Source organism: Uloborus diversus, chromosome 3 (genome assembly GCF_026930045.1).
Source record: "Uloborus diversus isolate 005 chromosome 3, Udiv.v.3.1, whole genome shotgun sequence".
In the NCBI taxonomy this organism is placed as follows: domain Eukaryota; kingdom Metazoa; phylum Arthropoda; class Arachnida; order Araneae; family Uloboridae; genus Uloborus; species Uloborus diversus.
Window position 1 is genome coordinate 110,840,653 of NC_072733.1, and position 23,748 is coordinate 110,864,400.

General features: G+C 32.7%; 1 protein-coding gene across 2 annotated transcripts in view; it reads right to left on the bottom strand.

The window, feature by feature from the left end:
- Positions 1–23,748, bottom strand: part of LOC129218136 (uncharacterized) — a 159,560-nt gene that overhangs the window by 11,688 nt on the left and 124,124 nt on the right. For both annotated transcript variants that reach the window (XM_054852346.1, XM_054852345.1), the window contains exons 18-21: positions 18,939–19,145; positions 18,767–18,850; positions 13,430–13,550; positions 8,105–8,351 (exon numbers count right to left, since the gene is read on the bottom strand). In XM_054852346.1, the coding sequence (XP_054708321.1) occupies positions 8,105–8,351; positions 13,430–13,550; positions 18,767–18,850; positions 18,939–19,145 (659 nt within the window). The remainder of the gene's footprint in view (positions 1–8,104; positions 8,352–13,429; positions 13,551–18,766; positions 18,851–18,938; positions 19,146–23,748) is intronic.

A 23,748-nucleotide genomic window follows, 5' to 3' on the forward strand; every position in this document is an offset into this window, starting at 1 on the left:
TAGGGGTAATCATAATGTTTGGGCTCTTCAGTGTATGTATATATATATATATATATATATATATATATATATATAAAATTAAACAAACAGAATTTCAAATATTAAACAAATTATAAATAATTAATGATGATAAAAAGGAAAATTGCAAACAGCTATTAAATAGGAAAAGATAAAGTATGAATCCAGAGCTCATCAGTCGTGGAGGATTCATTAATTATGGTCAAAAGACCAAAAATTTAACTATGAACTAAAAGAGAATGTTTAAGCTCCAGTACATGCAATATAGAGTAACATTGGGCAAAAGCACCACTTGCTAAACGAAAAACAATAAACAAGAGCTCAAACCTAAAACTAAAAGCAGGGGGTTTTGCCTCGACTAATTAGGAAAACAAGTTCTGATAATTAGCCATCCATGGGACAGTACCTGCCTACCCAGTAGCAGAAACTTTCTAGCGAGTCTGTGTCACTATTTTGGGTAGCTGAAAATAATCTGCAGCATTATTATTAGTTTTATTTTAAGTTTTCATAAAATACAAAAGTCCTTTGTGAAGGTCAAGGCTTGGACAATTTTCCAACTGGCCAGTAGCCGCTAGGCCCGAAAAACTTAGTGGCCACCACTGTCGCTGAGTTTAAAATTATTAAGGGGGGGGGGAGGCAGCAGCTTTCACTACTTTCATAAAAATAAATAGAACTCTACACACTATGAAAAACAATTATTCAAGAAATATTAATTTTAATATGAAAAATTTGCATTGAAATAGGTTTTTAAATTTTTTAAATTAGTAGATGAGAAGTTGGCAGGAAACTGCATTTTAGATGAAATATTTATATTAAATAGCAAAGTCTTCAAATCAATGAGAATCAAATTAATACAACTGTGCAGATAATAATTCGCATTTCTGAAAAAAAAATATGATTTATTGAACACTTTATGTTATTTTCAATAGTTTGTGTTAAGGTAAACATCCAATTCTGTTTTTGGAAACTTAGGTAATTTATAGTATCGTTTATTTCCATCTTGCGAATGACCAAACATGGCGTCAACGTGAAAAATTCATGGTTATAAATAGATTTTTGAATTTGTTACAGAAAAGTAATAATAAATTCAAAATCCTTTAAAAACTACAATTTAGGTGAAATAGTCAGTTTTTAGCACATTAGCCTCTAAAGCAATGAAGATAAGATAATATTCTGAAGATAAAAGTTTTGAATTTTTAAAGACAATAATTAAGAATTATCCGAAAAAATAGCACATTTTGCATAATTTTCAACAGTTTGTATTGCAATAAACATCCAATTCCGTTTTCGAAAACGTAGGCACTTCATGAGTCTTGCGTAACAACATCTTGGGAATGACCAAACATGGCGTCAAGGCTAAAAATTAAGATATAAATTTCTGAATTTGTTGCAAAAACATATTTTAAAAATAAAAATCCTCATGAGACTACACTTTAGTTGAAAAGTTTTAGCGCTTTTGCGTCCAAAGCAATGAGGGTAAGGTGAAATTTTCACATAAAATTTTTCCTATCTCAAGAAAATTATTTTAAAAATTAAAAAACGATTTGCTGCACATTTTAAGTTATTTTCATTTCTTGGCAGAAAAATAAAACATCCAATTTATCTTTGTTTTTGAAAACTAATGCACTTTTCTACTTCGATTTCGTGAATGACCAAATATGGCGACTATGTTTCTAGATGAAATGCTGAAGCATCGCCTTGGTCAAAAAGCGATCTCCAAATTTTTTTTTTTTTTTTATTTATTTATTTTATTCTTTCTTTTTGTTCTTTGGTAAAATTATCTGCAGGCCTCCGAAAAATCTGCGACGCACGTCTCGCGTCTCGCAGTTTCTGCTACCGGGCCTGCCTATAACAAAATTATCTTACCTTGAAATCCATATAAAAAGAGCCGATTCCATTGTTCAACCTGATAAAAATCCTTTCCAGTTGTCGATGTAAAAATAAAATAAAAATAAAATCATATCCAGAAGATCAATCCAGAGACATACCAGTCGCCTGTTTCCCACGTGTAAAATTCATCCACCCCGGTGATTCATAATAAATGGTTTGTCACAGTTGTATCATACATTTACACAGTTAAACAGTTTCAAAAGAAGCGAAATGCTCATCGAAGGCTATACTTAAGCAAATGTTTTCAACCAGATTTTTAGGGAAGTTATTATTAAAAATTATGTTTTTGAGTACTGAAATTTCTTGATTAAATGCAGAAATGGTATAGCAAAATGAATATTTTTAAAGAAAAATCTCCTATAGTTTTAATGTTCCACTTAATGCATTTCTTGAATATAGACACCACTTTTTAATTGAATTGAAATCACGTTTATGTGATATTGTCAACACAAAATCTTCATACTTCCATCTCTCTGCTGATGAAAATAATGCAATTAATGAGTTTAAAAAAGCCTTTGTCTATACAGTTGTTGATAAAGCCAGTTCTAATTACTCTATCTGCTGCAAAAAATTATATGCTAATATTTTGAAAAATGAACTAGAAAAAACCACCACTTATAATTCCTCCAAACTTAATGAATCCTCCATCATAAAAAAATTTGCTGCTGCTTACAAATTTTTTAAATTGCCACGTCCTGATTCTGTTAACTTACCTTACTTATATGCAATTCCAGAATTTCATAAAACACCTGTTGGTTTTCGTTTTATATGCTCTGCCACCAACACCATCGGAAAAAATCTGAGTGTAAAACTTGAACAGTTTCTCAAAAAAATTCTAGAACAACTTAAACTTCAACAAAAGAATTGGTTTTGGATTGTTAACAATAGTGTAGAAGTGATCAATTTACTTAATATGCTTGATATAAATAACTTTTGAAAAAACTTAGATTTTGAAAACCTCTTCACCAATATCCCACTCATTTAACTTTTTTCCTCTGTGTCAGAACTTTTTAATTCGGTCAAGGATTCCCTTGATTTTAATGAATTGTTTTTTCTTGGTCTTTTTAAATTTTGTATTTTCAATAATTTTTTCAAAAATAGTAATTCATGTTTTCTACAAATTAATGGCATTGCAATGGGAGCTAATTTTAGCTCTACATTAACCAACCTTTTTCTTTTATATTGTGAGAGAAAATATTTAATTGACAATCCTTCCTCTACATCTCTTTGTTGCAGGTACATCGATGACCTTTTGTGTATAAATTTTCCGAATTTTTCTGAACTTAGCAAAACTATTTATCATAGTTCATTAACGCTCAAAAAGACTAGTTCGAATCAAAATAGCTTTAATTTCCTGGATATCAACATACAAATTGACTCAAATTGTTCCACTACAATCTATGATAAAAGGCGCGAATTTAATTTCACAGTTAACAGCTTACAAGATTTTTCTTCCTGCTTAAGTAAAAAGGTTTTTATTGACATCATTGTTTTGCAAGCTATCAGAATTAAAAGAATTTGCAATACCATTTCTGCATTTAATTAAGAAATTTCAGTACTCAAAAACATACTTTTTAATAATAACTTCCCTAAAAATCTGGTTGAAAACATTTGCTGAAGTTATAGCCTTTGATGAGCATTTCGCTTCTTTTGAAACTGTGTAACTGTGTAAATGTATGATACAACCGTGACAAACCATTTTTTATGAATCACCGGGGTGGATGAATTTTACACGTGGGAAACAGGCGACTGGTATGTCTCTGGATTGATCTTCTGGGTATGATTTTATTGTTATTTTATTTTTACGTTGACAACTGGAAAGGATTTTTATCAGGTTGAACAATGGATTTGGCTCTTTTTATATGGATTTCAAATTAAGATAATTTTGTTATAGGCAGGTACTGTCCCGTGGATGGCTAATTATCGGAACTTGTTTTCCTAATTAGTCGAGGCGAAACCCCCTGCTTTTAGTTTTAGGTTTGAGCTCTAGTTTATTCTTTGTAGTTTAGCAAGTGGTGCTTTTGCCCAATGTTACTCTATATTGCATGTACTGGAGCTTAAACATTCTCTTTTAGTTCATAGTAAATTTTTGGTCTTTTGACCATAATTAATGAATCCTCCATGGCTGATGAGCTCTGGATTCACACTTTATCTTTTCCTATTTAATAGCTGTTTGCAATTTTCCTTTTTATCATCATTAATTATTTATAATTTGTTTAATATTTGAAATTCAGTTTGCTTAATTTTATATTTACTTGGCTTTTTAGTTTTGCTGCATTGCGCATCTATGGGCTTTTGGTGTGGTCTTTTCAATATTTTTCACTTTAATTACATATATATATATATATATATATATATATATATATATATATATATATATATATATATATATATGTAGGGGAAAAAGAGGGCTCATGTGAACATGGTATGTTTTACTAAGATCGCTTCAAGCAAAAAATCTGGAAAAAATTCTCACTTAAGGACAGTACCAGTTGTACCTCTTTGACAAACATTTAAAGCAATGAACAATTTTATGTTTTTGTGGTGGCACCTTTTTTTGTTTTCGCAGGTGTGGAAAATTTTTTATTACTGTCTTCTTCAAGTGATAGCATTTTTTTTAACTAACTGCTAATCTAAATCTAACTATTATGAACCATTGTATGAACATCCAAGTAAATTTATGACAATGTTTAAATTTTTTCATTAAATCAAAAATTTTTTACTTTTGAAAATTAGCTCTAAAGTAGACGATGGGGCAGTTGTGAACACAACATCCTGGGGCATAAGTGAACACTTCCCATAGCTGCTCTCCTTAATTTTATTATTAGTGTAGGATACCATAAGTGTTAAAAAATGTGTAAATATTTAGAATTATTGTTTTCCTATAATCAGTTTGTAAATTTATTGTCAATTGTTATTAATGTTAAGAAACATAAATAAATGAATATTTAATATATTTTTTTTGTTACTAAATATTTGATCCATAATTTTGCGTTTTACACAAACCCTTCAACATATTTGTTATTTAGGTATATGTTTCATATCGAAGAATTTTCCTTCAAAATATGCTTCTCCTGCATTTTTACCCGCGTTCATATGTGCCATAGGTCTGTTCACATGTGCCCCCCTCTAGGGGCACATGTGTGTCTAGGGGGCACATGTGTGTGTACCTATGGACATTGGTCGGGAAATTCAGGGTATCGTCGAGAGAGATCCTAATTGGGGTTCAACGTGTGCGTCACAGCCCTCTCCATTACCCCAGAAAGTTTCAACGCCATCAAACGAACATTTAAGATTCTATCAAATTTTTTCGGTTTTAGTAGGATCTAAGTAAAAAAAAAGAGCAATTTCTTTTTTTTTTCGCCCGTCGTGGATTATATTTTTCTTTCTTGTTGTAAGTATCATGATTCCCTATATTTTGAAGGTTTTGTTTTTGACTTTTAATGTTGTAAAACTGTGGTCCTGTCGATGTGACTGTGTTGCAAAATCAAAATGGCTTACCTTTGTACACAAGGACACACAACCATGTGTACCCACAGACAACAATTTTTAGTCTCCTTGGGTCACACCTGAGTCTTCTTACAACGTGAAGTACCTCAAAATGGTGCCTTGTCATCAAAGTCCAAAATTTGCTTTCAACAATGATGATGAATTTGAAGTAGGGCTTGAAGATATTGTGTTGAAGTAACCCCCACCTGTTGTAGGATCTACAGGCCGTCAATCCCACCTGTTTTCAATTGAAGTCGACTTTTCTAGATTTTTGTTTGTTTAATCTAAACTGAGTTTTTTTGTAACAGGTTAATTTTGTTTAAAGGCTTTAATTTGCTTAGAAATGGAAGTTATGTAGGTACATAGAGAGCCATACTATCATGAACCTAGTTATTTTTCTTGTTTAAAACATATTAATTATTCATAACATCAATATGTCTCTTAAGACTAATAACTTTTTAAAAGAGTTCACTGATGTTAAAGATTAAGGAAAATTAAAAAGGAGAAAAATCTTCAATTAATTTTCAAAGTTTAATTTCTGTTGGATATTTTATTTAATGTTATTTTCAATGGATGTTTGAAGTAATTCAGTATAAAATGGCTTATGAAAATGTATTGAGTATAATTGAGTTCCTCAGACCTATTTATATATTATTTTTTTACATGTCCATGGGTACAAAAGCACCTGTCCGTGGAGTGAACGAGTTGTTGTACCCACGCAGACAAAAAAGATGGTTTTTAAGAAAAAAAATTTTGAGGTTGAAAGCTTTGAGATTTTCACCTGACAAAACTTGCTAAATTGGATGATAAGTTGTATATTCTGCCAGAATTTTTTTTTTACAATCAATTATCCACTCCCAGAGACCAGCAAAAATTGAAAAGTAAATTTTGTCCATGAGTACAGCAGCTTCCCCTAAAGAAATATTTTTTTAAAAAATCCCAAAAACAACCATGACACAAAGAAAAGTGTATTCAATCATGGGGACACTTTTGTGTTGAGAAATTGATAATATTTTGTGAAAAATAAAGAAATGAAAAAATTGTTCACATGTGCCTCCTTTTCCCCTATATAGTCACATCTCCATTTAAACTTAAAAAAAAAAAAAAAAAAAAATTCAATTTCACAGTTTTTTTCGTATGAGTAAGACTATTTTAAGAATTTCATGAGAAAATAACCTCAAAAAAGTAAATTGGATTTGCTGTTCAACAAATGTTTTCCTGGTAACTGAAAATGTTCACCCTATTCATATTGTGAAATTAGCTAAAAAACTTTCTTCTACACCTTTTATGATTTTCCATGAAATAAGTGGGATTTGACTGAAACCTCTGAGCCACATTACCCATTCTGGGATTTCATCCCTTCACTAGGGGTGTGTCTAATCAATGCTGAGAACCAACTTTTCAGAATGCCTCGTTCTCTCTTTAAACATTAATACAGTAAACTCTCTAATATCTGCTATCTTTCACACTTAATGATTGGGTGAGAATTCATGAAACACATCCCTCCCTTTAACGCTACTAAAATTAGCCAACAATAGCATTTTTAAAACTGTAGTTTAAAAAAATTTCTGGGGAGGGGGGGGGGCAAGCCTCTGATTAAAGATTGTCCAAAATTACATGTTTGGAACCCCAATTTTTAAAACTTTTTAGTGAGAAGTTTTAAGCCCCATTCCTTCTCTTAAAAATCATTGAGGATAGCTTACAATTGTGTGTTTAGGATTTCAATCCCCTTGGAAAAACTTCCAAAGAAGTTCCCCTAAGATCTTCTTCTCCTATCACCTATCATAATTGAAGATTGTCTAAACGTTTTAGAACTTAAGTTGCAAAAACTTAGGGATAGAATGCAACTGGGTCTCATACCTGTCTGAAAGGTGACCAAGGATGGCCTACAATTATTTTTAAAACTTCAGTTTTTAACTTTTTTTTTCGGGGGGGGGGGGGGGGTTACAGTACCTCTCCTATCCCTTACATCACAAAAAAGTCTAAAATTGCATTTATGGAGCTGCAACATGGAAACATTTCCAGGTGAGAACTCTGAACTCCCAATGCCTTCTCCTAATGTCAGCAAAAAACAATTGGGTTTTTAGGACTAAAATTAAAAAAAAAAATTCCTGGAGAGAGCTGCTGAACCCCTATTTTGCAACATCAAGGGGAAGTCATCACATTTTTGCAGCTCCACTATCAAAAAATGACTAGGGGAGAGTTCCTGATCCCTATCTTTTCTCTTGCCCTACAATGGCATTTTTAGGTCTTCATAGAAAATATTCTAATGGAGATTCTTCGAACCTCCTTCCCAACTACATCAGCAAAGATCACAGAAAGTTGCATTTTTAAAACTAAGTTTTTGGAAGAATCCATGAAAAACCCTAGTGCGCAAATATTAAACAGCTTAATCACCTGACAAATATAAACTATGTACAGTCAGTTACCATTGCAACGCGATTTGACTTACGCGAAGTGGCTATAATTATTATTATTATTGTTATTGGGGAGGGAAGGATAAGGATAATAAAAGAGCTTTTCTCTCTTTCAAGTAGCTTTTTCTATTTGAATTGATTTCTCTCTCTCTCTTTTTTTTGGCTAAGAACTATATTTTTACTGCTCATACAGTCTTAATTTTTTTGTTTAAAATAACTGTCAAAGAATAAATTGGTGAAAATTTTTCAGTTTTTACAATAAAATAGTAAATAATAACAAAAACACTTACCTTGACTTTCTTAATGATAGGGAGCAAAATTTAGTGTCATGATTTACGTCTAACACATGGCATAACACATATTTAAGTTTTTTCAGTTTAGCAAAGAAGAAATCCAGTGGTGTATAAACATCTTGTGTATCAGTTAGATCTATAGAACCATAATATCCATTAGGTAGCTTCACAACTATGTTTTTTTTAGGACAAGCAACTTGAATCATACCTACAATATTACTCCCCACTTCGGGCAAAGTAGAACCTGTAAAAGAAAAAATATTCATATTTCATTAAAACAGAACAAATGCAACCCAATTTTTGCCACCTTCCCCCTCCCCAAAAAGGGTCTCCTACTCCCCTTCCTCGAAGGGAACGGGAATTCCTGTCTTTAACAAATAGTCGGAGAGCCCAGGGTCGCCAGATCTTACTTATTTTCAAAGTAACAAAATGTAGAGGACAGAATAGAGTTAGCGTATACTTTGAACATACACGTGTTTATTAACTTGGACCAAAAGGGCCAATTTGCAGGTACTGGGTACTGAATAAATGCAAAATCAGTGATAACCTTACTTATTTTCTAAGTCTCAATTTTTAGATTATGATACTGAGGGAACTATTCCAAAAGATTTTGTAAGCTGACAGACCAATCGCATGGGCCAACCATCCCGCCAGACACAGTTAAAACGTTGCTGTGAATACGAGCGCATTGTTATTATTCTTGCGCTTAAGCACTAAAAAATATCGTCTGCTTTCAAAAAGCAATATTGTTAAAGCAGAAAACCAAGTAAAAAGAACATGAAATAGGATTTCAGTGAAACCCCAATTTTACGTCCCCTGAATCTACATTTTCCTCACATTTCACGTTTTCTCATCAGGTCCCAGTTATCAGATCCCCCAGTTATACCTGCTAACTTAGACCCAGGGCCAATTTTCAGGTACTGGGTACTGAATGTACGCAAAAACTGATAACCTTATTTCTTTTCTAAGTCTCAATTTTAATATTATGATATTTAGAAAACTATTTTAATGCATTTTGTAAGCAGCCAGATCAATCGTATGGGCCAAACATACGAAAAATCAGAAGTCAGAAAATAAGTAAAGTTATCAGTTTTTGTATGTATTCAGAACCCAGTACCTGAAAATTGGCCCTGGGTCTAAGTTAGCAGGCATAACTGGAGGACCTGATGAAAAATCATGAAATGTGGGGAAAACGTACATTCGGGGGACGTAAAATAGGGGTTTCACTAAAATCCTATTTCATGTTCTTTTGACTAGGTTTCCTGCTTTAACAATATTGCTTTTAGAAATCAGACAATATTTTTCAGTGCTTAAGCGCAAGAATAATAATGTTGCGCTTGTACTCACAGCGATGTTTTAACTGTGTCTGGCGGGATGTTTGGCCCATAGGATTGGTCTGGCTGCATACAAAATGCATTGAAATAGTTCCATGAGTATCATAATATAAAAATTGAGACTTAAAAATTAAGTAAGTTTATCACTATTTTTGCATACATTCAGTACCCAGTACCTGCAAATTGGCCCTCAGTCCAAGTTTATAAACACACTTATGTTCAAAGAACATGCTAACTCTATTCTGTCCTACACATTTTGTTACTTAGAAAATAAGTAAGGTATGGCAGCCCTGGGCTCTTGGACTAAAAGTTTTTATATTACTTTAACACTATCATGCTAGAGGAAAACAAGAACTTTTGGCCACAACGAAACAAAAACAATATTATTTTATTACTTGCAAACTACAAAAAAAGTTTTAAAGAAAGCATAAATTGTACATTAAGTTAAAATAGAAGCACTAGGTCAACAAATACTTTAGCCTCTGTTCATTGCAATTACTGTTAATGTTATCAACCATTTGAAGTAAACTCACTTGATCAAGAACTACAAAATAAAATTTCATGTTAAAATAATTTTTCTTGTTCTTATTTTTGTTAATATCTGAATAAACTCGCTGATTTTGAAATAAACACTTGGTTTCCCCAAGGCTTTGGCAGCAAAGGAGGTGATACTGCTTTTATCCACAAGATAGGCAGAAGCAATCAAAACCAAAAGAGCGTTCACCATAATTGTATACACAGAAAGTGGGAAGCAATTCTTGATGAAAGGAAGCAATACTGATAAAACCTACTCAATGTGGAAATAGGGGACCATGAAATAAATTAAATGCATACCAAAAAAATCAAGTACATAACTCCCTATTTACATTACAATTAAAACTCTGCTTCATTATGAACTCTGCTTCTGCTGTAACTCACATTAATGAAAAAATGTTGCTCCCCAAATATCATATGCAGTGGAAGCTTGATAAATCGACGCCCCAAGGGAACATGAAAACATGTTGACTTAAGCGGATGTCAAATTACTGAGTTTCCATAGTTTGGATTCCTAAACAGTTTCTGTATCTTACAGTTTCTGTACTTATGAGTGCTTAACATTCACATTACGAAAATTTATTCCAGTAAATGAATTTCCTTTTCATTTTTCTTTCCCTTTTTTGAGAAGTAACATAATAAAATCCTTAATATTATTTGGATACCTCATGAGGAATTAATTTATTTATATTTGAAAAGAGTTACAGGCAGTGGCGTACCGAAGGGGGGGGGGGGCGGAGGGGGCGGTCCGCCCCAGGCCCCGCTTTGACACAGGCCCCCAAATTTCAATTTTTGGTTTTCACCAATATTGTCGCATATCTTAGTTTGAATGCTTAAACAAGTTGGCTTAATAAATCATAATTTTTTTAAAGACCAAATATTTGTTCAGGGATACAAACAATACCTCTTCGGGATCAATGGAGGGTTTATGATACCCAGGCCCCGCTTTGACATAGGCCCCAAAATTTCAATTCGCTTTCTTTTTCGCCAGACGTGCCTTATGTCATGGTTTAGATAAATAAAAAGTTGACTTTTTATGTATAATGAATATTTTCTCAGTGACTCTTGCCTAAACAAAGAGAGGGCAAATTATGTCCCACAGGCCCCGCTTTGACATAAGCCCCGAAATTGTATCTTATTTTTTCCAGTAGATCTGTCATATACATCATGATTAGAAATATTAATCAGTTATGCGAGTTGCGCGTATATATCATAAATTTTGTTAAATATGACTTTTTTTCATAGTGACCCGTCCTAGTGTACAAAGGCACATGAGCGCTTGGGCCACGAATTTAATGGGGGCCCCAAATTTTTAAATTAACTAAACCCATAAAAATCATTTGCTTTTATTTTGTTAAGTGCTTTCAGCAAAGTTTTCCTTTTTTTTTTCAAACAATTTATAAAAAAAACTAATGCATAACAGATGCACGTTTATAATTTTTGATCATTACAGTATACAGCTAAAATATCTGTTTTATGTTTTGTTTTGTGTATTAAGACTACGATGGTCTAGTCTTAATTCATACACTATTTTTGAAACCAAATTCAAACATATAACCAAGAAAATTCATTCCTAAATGAGAAGTTGTCTATCCTTTGTGGCGTTGGAAAAATCAGTCAGATAAATTTTTCTTTTACCAGCTGCACTTCTGTGGTTTTACGTTTCGTCTCCTGCCCGAAATTGTAACTTCTAAGAACAAATCGGACCCCTTCTGACTCAAGCAAAGGGGACTTCCTTTTTGCTATGCCCCTTTCGACAGCGTAAAACTGTTTAATTGGTCAATCCTTCGGGACTTTTGACCTTGACTGCATAATACCTCCTCCCATCCATTCTATACTCGATTGCAAGCTTACTTGACTATGGAGAAATGAGCTGCGGCCAAGCAAAAGAAATAGTTCCCAGCCCTTTGTCCGATAATCGGGGGAAATTACGCTCTTCGCATTAGAAATCAGATTAGTTAAACCCACGCATACGCAAATTTTTTTTGTCTTAATTTCTGTCGAACATTAAATATTTTTAATTCTACCAGCGAAGCCGCGCGGAGCGTTTTCTCCATTTCAATCAAACGCGCCAGGCAAGTATAGGGTCACACCAGAGTTTTTTTGTCTGAAGAACATATTTCATCCTTATTTAGGTAAGCATGTTTTAAAAATATTTTTCTCTGAGATTAGGTGATGTTATCAGGTAAATAGTTCCCTGGTGTGTCTTACTCAAAGGAATAGTAAAGGTTTTTTTTTTTTCTGTAAAAGCCAATTTTTATCCTAAAATTAATTAAATCTGGAATGCCTAAATGTTTCTGTTCACTGTACTTGGATGTTCAGATGCAATAAATTTTTAAGATACAATATAATTTTAGGACCTTTTTCCGTTTTTGATATTTTCTTACAAAGCACAATTTTATTAAAAATATAGTATTTACTAAATTTTACTTAAAACCATATGTTTTACTGTGGTATTTACAATAGTGTCCGAAATCAAACCAACACTACTGAAATATGTAAAAATGTACCACTTAAAATAATTACTGTAATATATGGTACGTACACATAGTTTGAGAAACTTCAGTTTTAATACCAGGTAGGCCCCCATTTCGAGTAGCGCCCCAGGCCCCCATCTGTCTTGGTACGCCACTGGTTACAGGCTACTTGTCAGTGAGGTCTGTTAAACACAAAAAGTCCTGCTCACACATGTTTGAAAAACAAGTGTCATGGTGCCTTCTTTCTTTACAGGACTTCCTTGGGTTCATTAGTGATACCCCTTTCTAGCCCTTTAGAATTGTATAACAGCAGAGAGTGGTAGTTGACTCCCCTGGTTAAAAACAGAATTCTTTAACCCTTTCCGGCAGGCATGGTCAAAATATTTTTCTAACTTTGAAAAAAAAAAAAAAAAAAGCCTTGGAATAAGTCAGATGGCCTTATGCAATTGTATTTCAGGTTTGAAAAAAATTCTGCACTTTTAATTTTTACGGTGGGAGGTGTACTTTCATAACTTTATGTGCAGAGATAAAATTTGAGGATGACTTACTTATAGCTTAAATTCAGAATAGTAGGAATGTTCTTCAGCTTTTAGGTTCAGTTACTTGACTGACATTAACAGCAAAGACCTCACAGTTAACAAGGTCAGTGTCATTTAGCAAGGCTTAGTATTTATTTACGCAAGTCATTTTTTTGTACTCAAGTTAATTTCTCCACCATATTTTTCATTTTCAGCTTCACTTTCAGTTGAATTATAAAGAGATTTCTGAATATACATCCGAATTTGGAGGTTACTGTATCCTTAACATGAAACTGATGAAGTACATGCAGTTATATATTTCTTTCTTTGCTACTTCAGTATACAAATATTATTTAACAAATTTTCTCCCTTTTACCCCAAAGTTAATACTTAAGAGGCTTCAGATGATTATGTGAAATAAAATTCCAAGAAATCAAATTGGAAATAACAATTGTTTACCTATCTTAGTCAGAACAACTCTTTTAGATGAAGATTTTCCGTCATCAGAATCTTCCACTTCTAACACAGAAGCAAATACAGAAACTCCCTTTCGCAAGTTCTTCTTTAGTTTTCGCAGAGTCTGAACAAAGAAATGAAAATTAAAATTATAAATAAATTGCTTTAAGCAAAGATTTACAAAAATAATTTTATGCTTTTTTACCTACATTTCAAAAAGTGCAATGGGTATGATTTTCCAAATCTACTAGTTCAAAAGTTTTGAGTTCAATTTTACATATTCAGATGTTCAGAATTTACTGAATTTAAATTTTTAAATTTGGGAATTCAATATAGACATAATTATTTATCCTGATTTGCAGAGGCAGCAAGTGGGGCTTTAAAGTGTGGGGGAATTTTTTTTTAGGAAGTTGAAGACTATTTTAGGCTATCTTGAATGATGGGGGGAGGGGGGTTCTGATGTTTTCTCGTGTAAATGTTTTGGAATTGTAGTTTTAAAAACACCATTTTTGTAGAGTTTTGTGAGCATTTGGGGAACGGAAAGGAGTTTCTAGGGTTGTCTTCGTAAAGTTTTTTTTTTGAAAAAAAAAAAAAAAGTCGATTTACTAATAATAATACTAAAAACAAATAAGTTTGGACTGACTTTGGTAACGTAAGGATAAAGAAGGCTCTTCACGGAATAAAATCTTAAACTGATGTCTTAAAGAAAATTAAAGCCAACTTTAGCAAACTTAGAGCATGGGGCTTGGGATACTCTCCCAAAAATTTTGCTCAGTTTAAAATTTGTTAGAACTTCTTTTTAAATGTTATTTCAGACTTCTCTTATTTTGACTTAAGGAGGATCAAAAAGGTTCGGAGGGTCTCCCAGTATTTTTTTTTTTTTTCTCGAACTGATGAAATCCTAATAACTCAGTCTTGAACTTCCTTCAGAAAAAGGTCTCTGGAATTTTTTTTTCTAAATTGGAGTCTTAAAAACGGAGCTTTACGCTATCTAGAAGGGATTCTATTCCTGAATTTTTTTCCTCAAATTGGAATGTTTATAACTCAAATTTAGGTTATCTTTGAATTTAAAGGGAGAAGGGAGTGTGTTCGGGGATTTTCTCCCGGAAAATTTTCAAAATTGAAGTTTTAAAACTGAAATTTTAAGCAATATTTGGTGACATTAATGTTCGGGTAATCTCATCCAGAAAGTGAAATCTTAATGAATGTTGAAAATAAAATCTTAACAATGGGAAGGTTGGAGCAGTCGCCTCCCCCCCATTTGCCACCACAGTCTATCGCCACCCTAAAGTCTTTTTGGATCAATTTTATTTTTTAAATCTTCAAAAATTTAGATATACACTTGAAACCATAATGATAGTTTTTACTAGTGGAATTGGCTTGAATCAGCTTGTATACAAATAAATTCAAATTTCAAGTGGGCACGGCAAAATGATGAGCATGAACTTACTTACATTATAGGTTCATCAAACCAGACCAGGGTATTTACCTATTGAAAAACAATACAACAGTACTATTGCCCCCTGGCAGTGGCGTACCTAGCATGGGTGACACCCGGGGCGGTATTATGGGGTGTCACCCCCAAACTATCATGTGTGGGGGGGGGGAGCACACACACACAAATGCAAAAGAAAAAAAATAATAAAATTTTATGTAGACATACAAACGTGAAATTCATGCAATTTTCAGAAAAAATTACATTTGTGTTACAAAGAAATTTTAAGTGGGCAAATGTACAAAAGACAAATAAAAGCAGGGTGTCTGGAAACTTTTCAAATTTGAAGCCTGAAAAATGCATTTAAGTTTCATGTTTTTGAAAACATTCCACTTTGCACGTGTCACCCCCTTAGACGGGTAACACCCGGGGGGGGGGGGGGACCCCGCCAGTTACAATGCCACTGCCTCTGATAAGACTAATAATAACTATTCAGAATAGATGTGAATAGACAAATAATGATGAAGATGCATGCTGAGCTGCATCCTATCCTATCAAGGAAAACAATGATAAATCGTCAGATAAAGATGAGAAAGGAGCTGAAAAATTTGTTGAAAACCCCCCAATTGCTGGTGAAATAAGAGAGGCTCTTTGTGTCTTGAGATGTATGGTGTAACAGAGACAAAGTAGGAGACTATTGTAAACAACGAAGTTATGAAAATTAATAATTTGCTGAGACGAACGCGAAGGCACAACAACTTTAGAAGACTTTTTTCAACTGACTTAACTCAATGATTTGTTGAAAATTGCATCTGAGTGAATCATTGCCTTTGAAATTTATATCTGTAAAAAGAAATGTTAATTGATAAGCAAAATTAAGATTTTGTGTTCATGAGACATTCATTTATAACAATAATACAAGTTATTTATTGTTCAAAAAATATGAAGGAGCTCAACAGTGAGCATCATCAAATAACTTTGATCTTGAAAAGAAAAATAACTTGAGAATTTTTGCAATTTTATCCAAATAGTATGCTTTCTAAACTTAACAAACTCTGAAGACTTCACAACAGTTTTAGTCCCTTGCAGAGCTCTTACACCCCTGGAAGATTAAAAAATAGTTCCTTTATATGGTCATTTTCAGGCAGATTTCTAATGATACAGGGCCAATTAGTGCAATAAGATAGAGTAATGTTCCTGTTCTAATAACTGAATGAAGAACTGATGTTATTTATTTTTGATAAGCTGAATTTTAATTTATGATATTCAAGAAAATGTTTTTGCTAACTAAATCAATAAGTTGGAATGACGTTCTTCCTTTGAAAATGAATGTAAAAATATTCTAGAATTAAAACCAGATATTCCCCAAAAAAATCCTTGCCTTTTTTTTAGTTGGAAATGTTTTAGGAGGAGACGATGGCATGCATCTCTCTTGTATACACCACAGTATAAATAGACAAACCACTAATATAACACTTGGTCAGTCTTTTTCTCAGGAAATAACTGTTTACTTGTGAGGTTAAGGACACCATGTACATTTTGTTTTTGTCAAATCAAGATTTAAACATCATGTTACTCAACTTTTTATACTTTATAAGCCCATAAATGACAACCCATCAAGAGAAATCTTCATAAAAGAAAACTTAAAACTAATCTCCTGTCATAGTGCTTTCAGGACTATACTGCATTCACAGGAAAGAGAAAACTAGATGTAAACACAGAAATGCGGAAATGCACTATTTGGAGATATCAATTTTGGACAACTACAAATTGGTGTCAAGCAGACAATGAATGTCAATACTACTGGTTTACTTTTTCTTTGATCAAAAAAAAAAAAAAAAATCCAAAAATAACCCCATAATTGCAAACTTTCTAACAACCTCTGTTCGTTTACTTCTGGTCTATCTTTTCGGTAAACTCAGTAAAAGTACCTTTTACCTCACAGGTACAGAACTCATAATGATAATTTAGCAAAAAAAAAAAAAAAAAAATTAAAAAGACCATAACCAAGAAAAGATCAAGGAATCATTAGATCCTTCTTTTGAAGGAAAATGGGGATCCTTGTCATCCAAATATCTCGCAGATTTTTTAAAATTATTATTACAGAAAAAGAGTGCTGAATTCGTAACAATATAACTTCATTAATTCTTGAATATTTGAGATGTAGCATAAAAAAAAGGTTGTAAAAAAACATACAGCCTCAAAAGTTCTTTTTGTTTGACATTTTATCTCTGCAGTTATGTCATAGAAAAGGAAGACCAATAACAGTCCACCCTGTTACATAGCCATAGTAAGAAACTGTTAAAATGCTCTTTCTGAACTTTTACCCAGTGGCATATTAACCATATCATATCCCTCCATGACCATAAGGAGGGATTTGAAAATGTACAATATTAAAGCTTTACACAGTTTTGTGATTGACAAAGGGCCTCTAAAACGCATTACAACGGGCCCCTAAAACTGTAAATTTGCGACTGCTTTAACCCTTTCCGGCGCGGTGGTCACAAAAAGAGACACCAATTTTAAAACTTTCTTTAAAAAAAAGTTTTTTCTTTAAAACTCCAAAAATCGCTGCATTAGGTGCTTTTATTTCTCTTTAATGCACACAGATGGCAGCACTATTAAATATGACTCTTTTTGTTGTCTTAATTTCTTGTTCAAAATACCTCGATTTTCAAGCTCAAATACAATATTTTTTTCAAGATTTTAAAATTTACACCATAAACTCAATTAGTCAACCATTTTCCCTCAGGAATCCTGAGCTAATCAATCATAATTTTGTAAAAGATTCGAGTTCATTTTTGAATGCATAAACAAAGTTTCTTTCCAGGTGTCCCCAAATGTGGACACCGCCCGTCTAGAGCATTGATCTCACTGTTGTGGGTGAAAGATGTAATTTGATACATTTCAGCAAAGGGGGACCAAAAGAATAGTCTACACTGGGCTTTTGTTTATTTATTTTGGGTTCTTGACCCAGAACAGGTGAATTTGAAGGTCCATGCCTGCACACATTTGAGATCTGCTTTTCCTACCAGACAGTTGTATACTTTTTTTTATTATCAGCTTTGATATTATTTTTTCTGTAAATGGTATTATACAGTCGTATTTTTTCATTTAATATTTTATAGCACAAAAGGAATGCACATAAAGCAAGAACAATGTGTCAAAAATATTTTTAACATTTTAAATTGCTTATTTAGATAATTTTATATAATCTATATGAACTTTCTTGAATTTTACTTCATCTTTATCTTGGAATTTTTATAGTAAAAATATTGAATTTTGTGTTCTAAATATTCTTAATGGCATCAATTATTGAAATAATTATTAAAAATGCTTAAGAGCTTAAAATATTTGAAATTACTCCAATTGTCATACGTGGTAAGCATAACCACTTCAGAAAACAATTTCTGCTCTAGGCGGGCGGTGGTCACAAACGGGGACACCACCCCAAGATGGAGGGGGTGAATTTAAAAAAATTTTGACTGTAAAATCTATGTCCAGATAACCAATTTATCCCATCCATTGTGTTTTTTTATTATATTTCTAAAATTTTAATGACCCGCGCCTGTAAGGGTTAACTCCAGGTTTCATTAGCCAGCTTGAGCTATGATGATCATGCAAAAATGGAAGGGTGATAACATGCCTATTTTTAAGAATCGTGAAATTGCTAAAATATAGGGCCTTCCAATAACTTTTAAAGGGGTTTGACTGCTAAATATGTTTTTTATAGGGGCCTGTAAAAACCATACTCAAAACTATGGACTTTTGAAGGTGTGTGAAAATCCTGATTTGCACAAAATGGTCCTTAAATAAGCATTAATTGTATAATGCATCTGGCATCTGAAAAAGGCATTTTTAATTGGCAAAAACTATTAATTTAACTTCTGAAATAAAACCAGTACCTTTGGACATTCGGCAAAGTTAATATGTTCTAATTTACCAGTCTGATAAGGAGAAAGCCACAAAGTTGAACAAAAATCATCTACCTGTAAGATAAATACAAGAAAGTAAGCATAACATAAATTAATTAAAAAGTAAATAATGTCCAATAATTCCCTGAAAAACTGCATATACCTTATTCACAAATCCCAAAAGAGGCATGCCAATCTCGAAATGTTCCGTCAAAGAAATGGGAGGGGGGGAACTCAGAGAACATTCATAAAACTTGACCATATTTCTGTGACTAATTTCCAGATAATTGCAACACTTCTTCAGGAAATTTCCTATGACATACACATCAATGTGTTCATCTTTAGAATATGTTTTCAATGGAGAAACACCCTAAAATACCATTTACAAAATTATTAGCACAAAACAAATATATTGAGCACACGTACATTAAAAAAAATACTGCTGATAGCAAAATTATTGAGTTTATGGATGCAAAGACATCAGACAACCCTAAAACACATATGCAGTAATTTGCAATTTGTGCAATTTAATGCTGTTACTTCATTTTTACTTTTTTTCAAAAAATAAGTGCTTATTCCTCACAAATTCGGTACTTCCCGAAAAATATGCAACTACGAGAAATTAATAAATAAGTGAAAGCAAAAATTTAAAAAAAAAAAAAAACATCATTCTGAGACAACATAAGAAATTTCATATTTCAAAATAAATGAAATGTAAAAGCAGGATGCCAAAGGAATTAAATCTCAAACACGAGAAATAAGTTTCTCTAGGCAAAGAATGTTTCAGTGTTGGCTTGCTTAAATACTTTCTGCGATTGTTTGAATTTATATAATTTCTTTAAATTCAAATTTTTTTTTCATTTTGAAACATATAAAAATCAAACAATTACATATAACCTTTCAATTCGGTACTGAAATAAGTAAGTACCAATAATTTTTCATTAAGCTAAATTCAAGTTCACAAATGGAATAAAACAAGTACATATTAAAAAAAAAAGTCATTCTAACTAAGCCTATAAAAAAATAACTTCAAAATAATTGAAATGTTTTCAGGACACAAAAGAATTGAAATCTCAAATACAGCGAACAATTTTCCAACAAGCATGTGTCCAATACATGAAATACGCCAGCTCAGTCAATTCCAGCCGAGGACTGCAGTTTCGTGCTTATTAGCACTCATGGCATAGGAGTGACTGAGCTGGAGGTGGAAAACCTGGGTGGTCAGTGCTAATTCTGTATTAGCTACCAGTTTGTTTGGCACTTTAGGCTTTCCACCTCCAGCTCAGTCACTCCTATGAAGGGCTAAGAGTGCTAATAAGCATGAAACAGCAGTCCTCGGCTGGAATTGACTGAGCTGGCGCTATATTCAGGTATAGAAGTGACATTCGACAAAAAAAAAAAAAAAAAGGAAATTATAGGAAAATTTTGAAAAAAATATAGGAATTTTTATAAAAACATAGGAATTTCTTTAAAAAAAAGGCAGGCATTTTAACAAATAGATAAAAACTTCCGGAACAAGAGGGAAGCCTTGGGACTTCTGTATGTTCAAATCATGGATTTTTTAATTTTTAAATTAGATTCCCTTTTCAATTTCTGCAAGGTAAAAGGAAACTACCGAGACATAAGGGTGTGTGAGGCATAGATCAAGAGGACTTCTAATGTCTCTCCAAAAATAAGTGTAATATCAAATAGAAAATGAAGAAAAAATACAGTTACATCCTACAAAATCATTAAAAGAAACAGAAACATGTGCACGCAAGCTTTTTTTAAAGCTGATATTTTTTCATGCCCAATAAGTTATCCCCCCTTCCAGACACAGTTCAGAAGCATCAGTGAAAGACAAGTGCAAACTTGTGAAGCTGCTTGATGTGAATGAGGTTTTGGTATTGAAACAAAATAAAAGCATCATTTTAGTCTTGAGTGCTCTATATTATCAGTTAAAAAAACTTTTTGAAATAATGAAATGTAATGTAACTGCCAATTATTTATTAGCTAAATAGAAAAATTAAATAAAAAAAAAAGTTGAAAAGCAACTCTGAGTTTCCAAATTCAATAACATTATTTCCATAATTCAAAAGAATTAAAAACTTTATGGCCTGCAGAAAGATCAAAATCTGAAACACAGCTTTTTTTTTGTGAAGCATGTGTTCAATTATTCCATATTTAAAAGATTTAAATTTAAATTTTAAGACAGATGAACAGCAATTTACTTCCTAATTCTATTATCCTTTCATACTTTTATAGTTCCCACGAGAAAACATAGGTGCTAACAATATCAATTAATAAGATGAACTCCTCCACTCTCCCCCCCGAATGATATCTAGACCTTATCGGTTTGATGAGGGGAGTGGACCAATTAATAAGATAAGAAAAACTGCAGGACGCAGAAGAATTTACATCTATCTTAAATACAGAAAGCAATTATCTGAAGGGCATTTATTTATTAATATTGCCGTGCTTAAATATGGTTTTTATTTCTTAAACAGAAAGTTGCCCGTCAAGGTAAGACAGGTAAAAATTGCTTCTACGCTTTTAAATTTGAATGAAGCAATTGCCTGTTTGGTGATATTTTGACAGTTGAAACTACAGTGGATGAACCATAAATTCCAGTAGGTAGCGTTCATTGTTGACCATTTTTTCATTTCTTCATTTCCCTGAAATGAGTCTTACTAGTAAAACCGTTAAGTTACGGGACTGAGTTCAGACTTGTCACAATAAAGTCTTTCCCTGCATGTTAAACATTACCCAAACATATTATCAAATCATCATGCCGTGGCGCCAGTTTCATTGATGAAACTTATAACCCCCTTCCTTTGTGTGACGGGGGTTTAAAATAGGTAAATTGCTAATAATAATAATGTATATTAATGGACAAAATAAGAAAAGTTGATAAAAGAAATAAATTTTAAAAGAACAAATTCAAAAAAAAAACATAGAATTATGCTTGTAAAACTATATGCTGGTTTGTAACCCATGAATCTTCTACAATTAGTATCCCATTGTAGAACAAACCGCAGTTCTCTCACCTGATCTTGAAAAAACATTGACATTTAGAAAACATCAATAGTTTGAAGCAGGGTGTGCACGGGGGGAGTAGGGACACCTGTTGGTCCGGACCTGAGCCTGAAGTGGACCAAGGATGTTTAAAATGAGGGGTGAAATACGAGGCACCTGCTTAAAGTAAGCACTGTTTTGAAAGATAAAAAGAACAAGTACAGATAGAGCAAAGAAATTTATTGGACAAAAATCTACCACCCTTACCCTGTTTTTTGACATTGCTCTGGGATTTTCCAAGCATTTATCATATGTGGTACAGGTTTTTGTATACCTGTTTGTAGAAAGTTGACCCCTGTGTAGACAAGCATGAAGCCTCTTACAGGGCTTTGGCCGGACTTTTTTGAACATCCTCCAGTTTGCCCCGACCTTGCTTGCAGAAACTCTCATTTCTTTTGGCATCTTAAGCCTTTTCTTGGCAGTCACTGGTACACCATCAATGATAAGCTCAGAGGACATGTTACCCCATGGTTGAGTACATAGGCGGCAAATTTCTACGAATTAGTACATAAAAACCTGTACCACGCTATGACAAATGTTTGGAAAATCACAAGAACAATGTCAAAAAATAGCATAAGCAGGGCTCATAGCAGGTGCAAAAAAATATATAGGAGTTTAAAAGGAAAAATATAGGAGGTTGACAGCAAAATATATAGGAGTTTGATAGCAAAATATATATGAGTTTTAAAGGGAAAATAAAGGAGTTTGGTATAAAAACATATAGAAATTTCGAAAAATTATAGCATCTAATATGTTTGGAGCACTGTACAAAAAAAAAAGAAAAAAAAAAGAGCGCCAATATCAATACAATTCTATAGTGCATGAAACCATAGCAATGTGAAGAGTCACAGATATGCGAGCAAGTGAATTTTTGTACTCACAGTTGCTTATATGAATCATGTTTGTTTAAGAAAATTTTGATTCAATTAAGTGATATTCTGTGTGCATGTTTTTCTTTTTTTTAAAACTTAATCCACATACGATTTCAGAGAATTTTATTAAATTGTGGTCAAACGAAATATTATTAAAAGTATACTGCACACTCAAAATATCCATTTTTTGATTATTTTTAAAAAATTATCACAAAACAGTATGAAAAAGCAATTACGAAATTCAGATTTTAACTTACGTGCTTTGAAAAATGCATCTCTCATTGATTTCTTAAACTAGATAATAATTAATTTGCACATTCTTTTTTCAATGTCATAAATCTACCCATAGTCCTCGGTATTGGTACCTCATTGCTTTAATGCTAACATTACCGATGAAAAGTCAACTCCATGTCTCTCTCGTCTCACTGGTTCTGTTGGACATATCATGAGAAAATCGTTACAAAAAGGGTGCAACACTTTGCCTTCCCTTCGTTTCACAATTTAGAGGAAAAAAAACTAATTTTACTAAACAAAGGCAAAGGAAAAAAAAATGCTCTAATGCATCAGGTTTTTTGGAGAGAGAGAGAAAAAAATGATGTCAGTCTCATCCACTTGATTCATTTAAGGGACATCAAGCGACATAATTAAGGGACATGCTTGATTCAAATATTCTGCAATTTTTTAATCTTAAAACTGGATTCCGTTTCGTTTTTGAGGAATTAATTCATAAGTGGCTGATTTAATTACCAGGTGCTCACTCCATAACTTACAGTTAATGTATATATATATGTACACACATATTGTATAAAGGGTGAATTTGACCTAATCTGTCAAAGGAAAGAGGGTGTAAGAAGAGCCCAAGTGGAGCTTAGAACCATCCATTATCCTCTCCAATTTGTACCCGTAACTGAGTAGATAAAAAAATGAAGCACGAAAAAAAAAAAAAAAAAAAAAACTGAGATGAAGACCGATTTTTGGAACATTTGAAGTACTCAAAGTTAAATTGTTACCAAAATCTGAAAATGCATTTTCAAAAACAATCCTTCG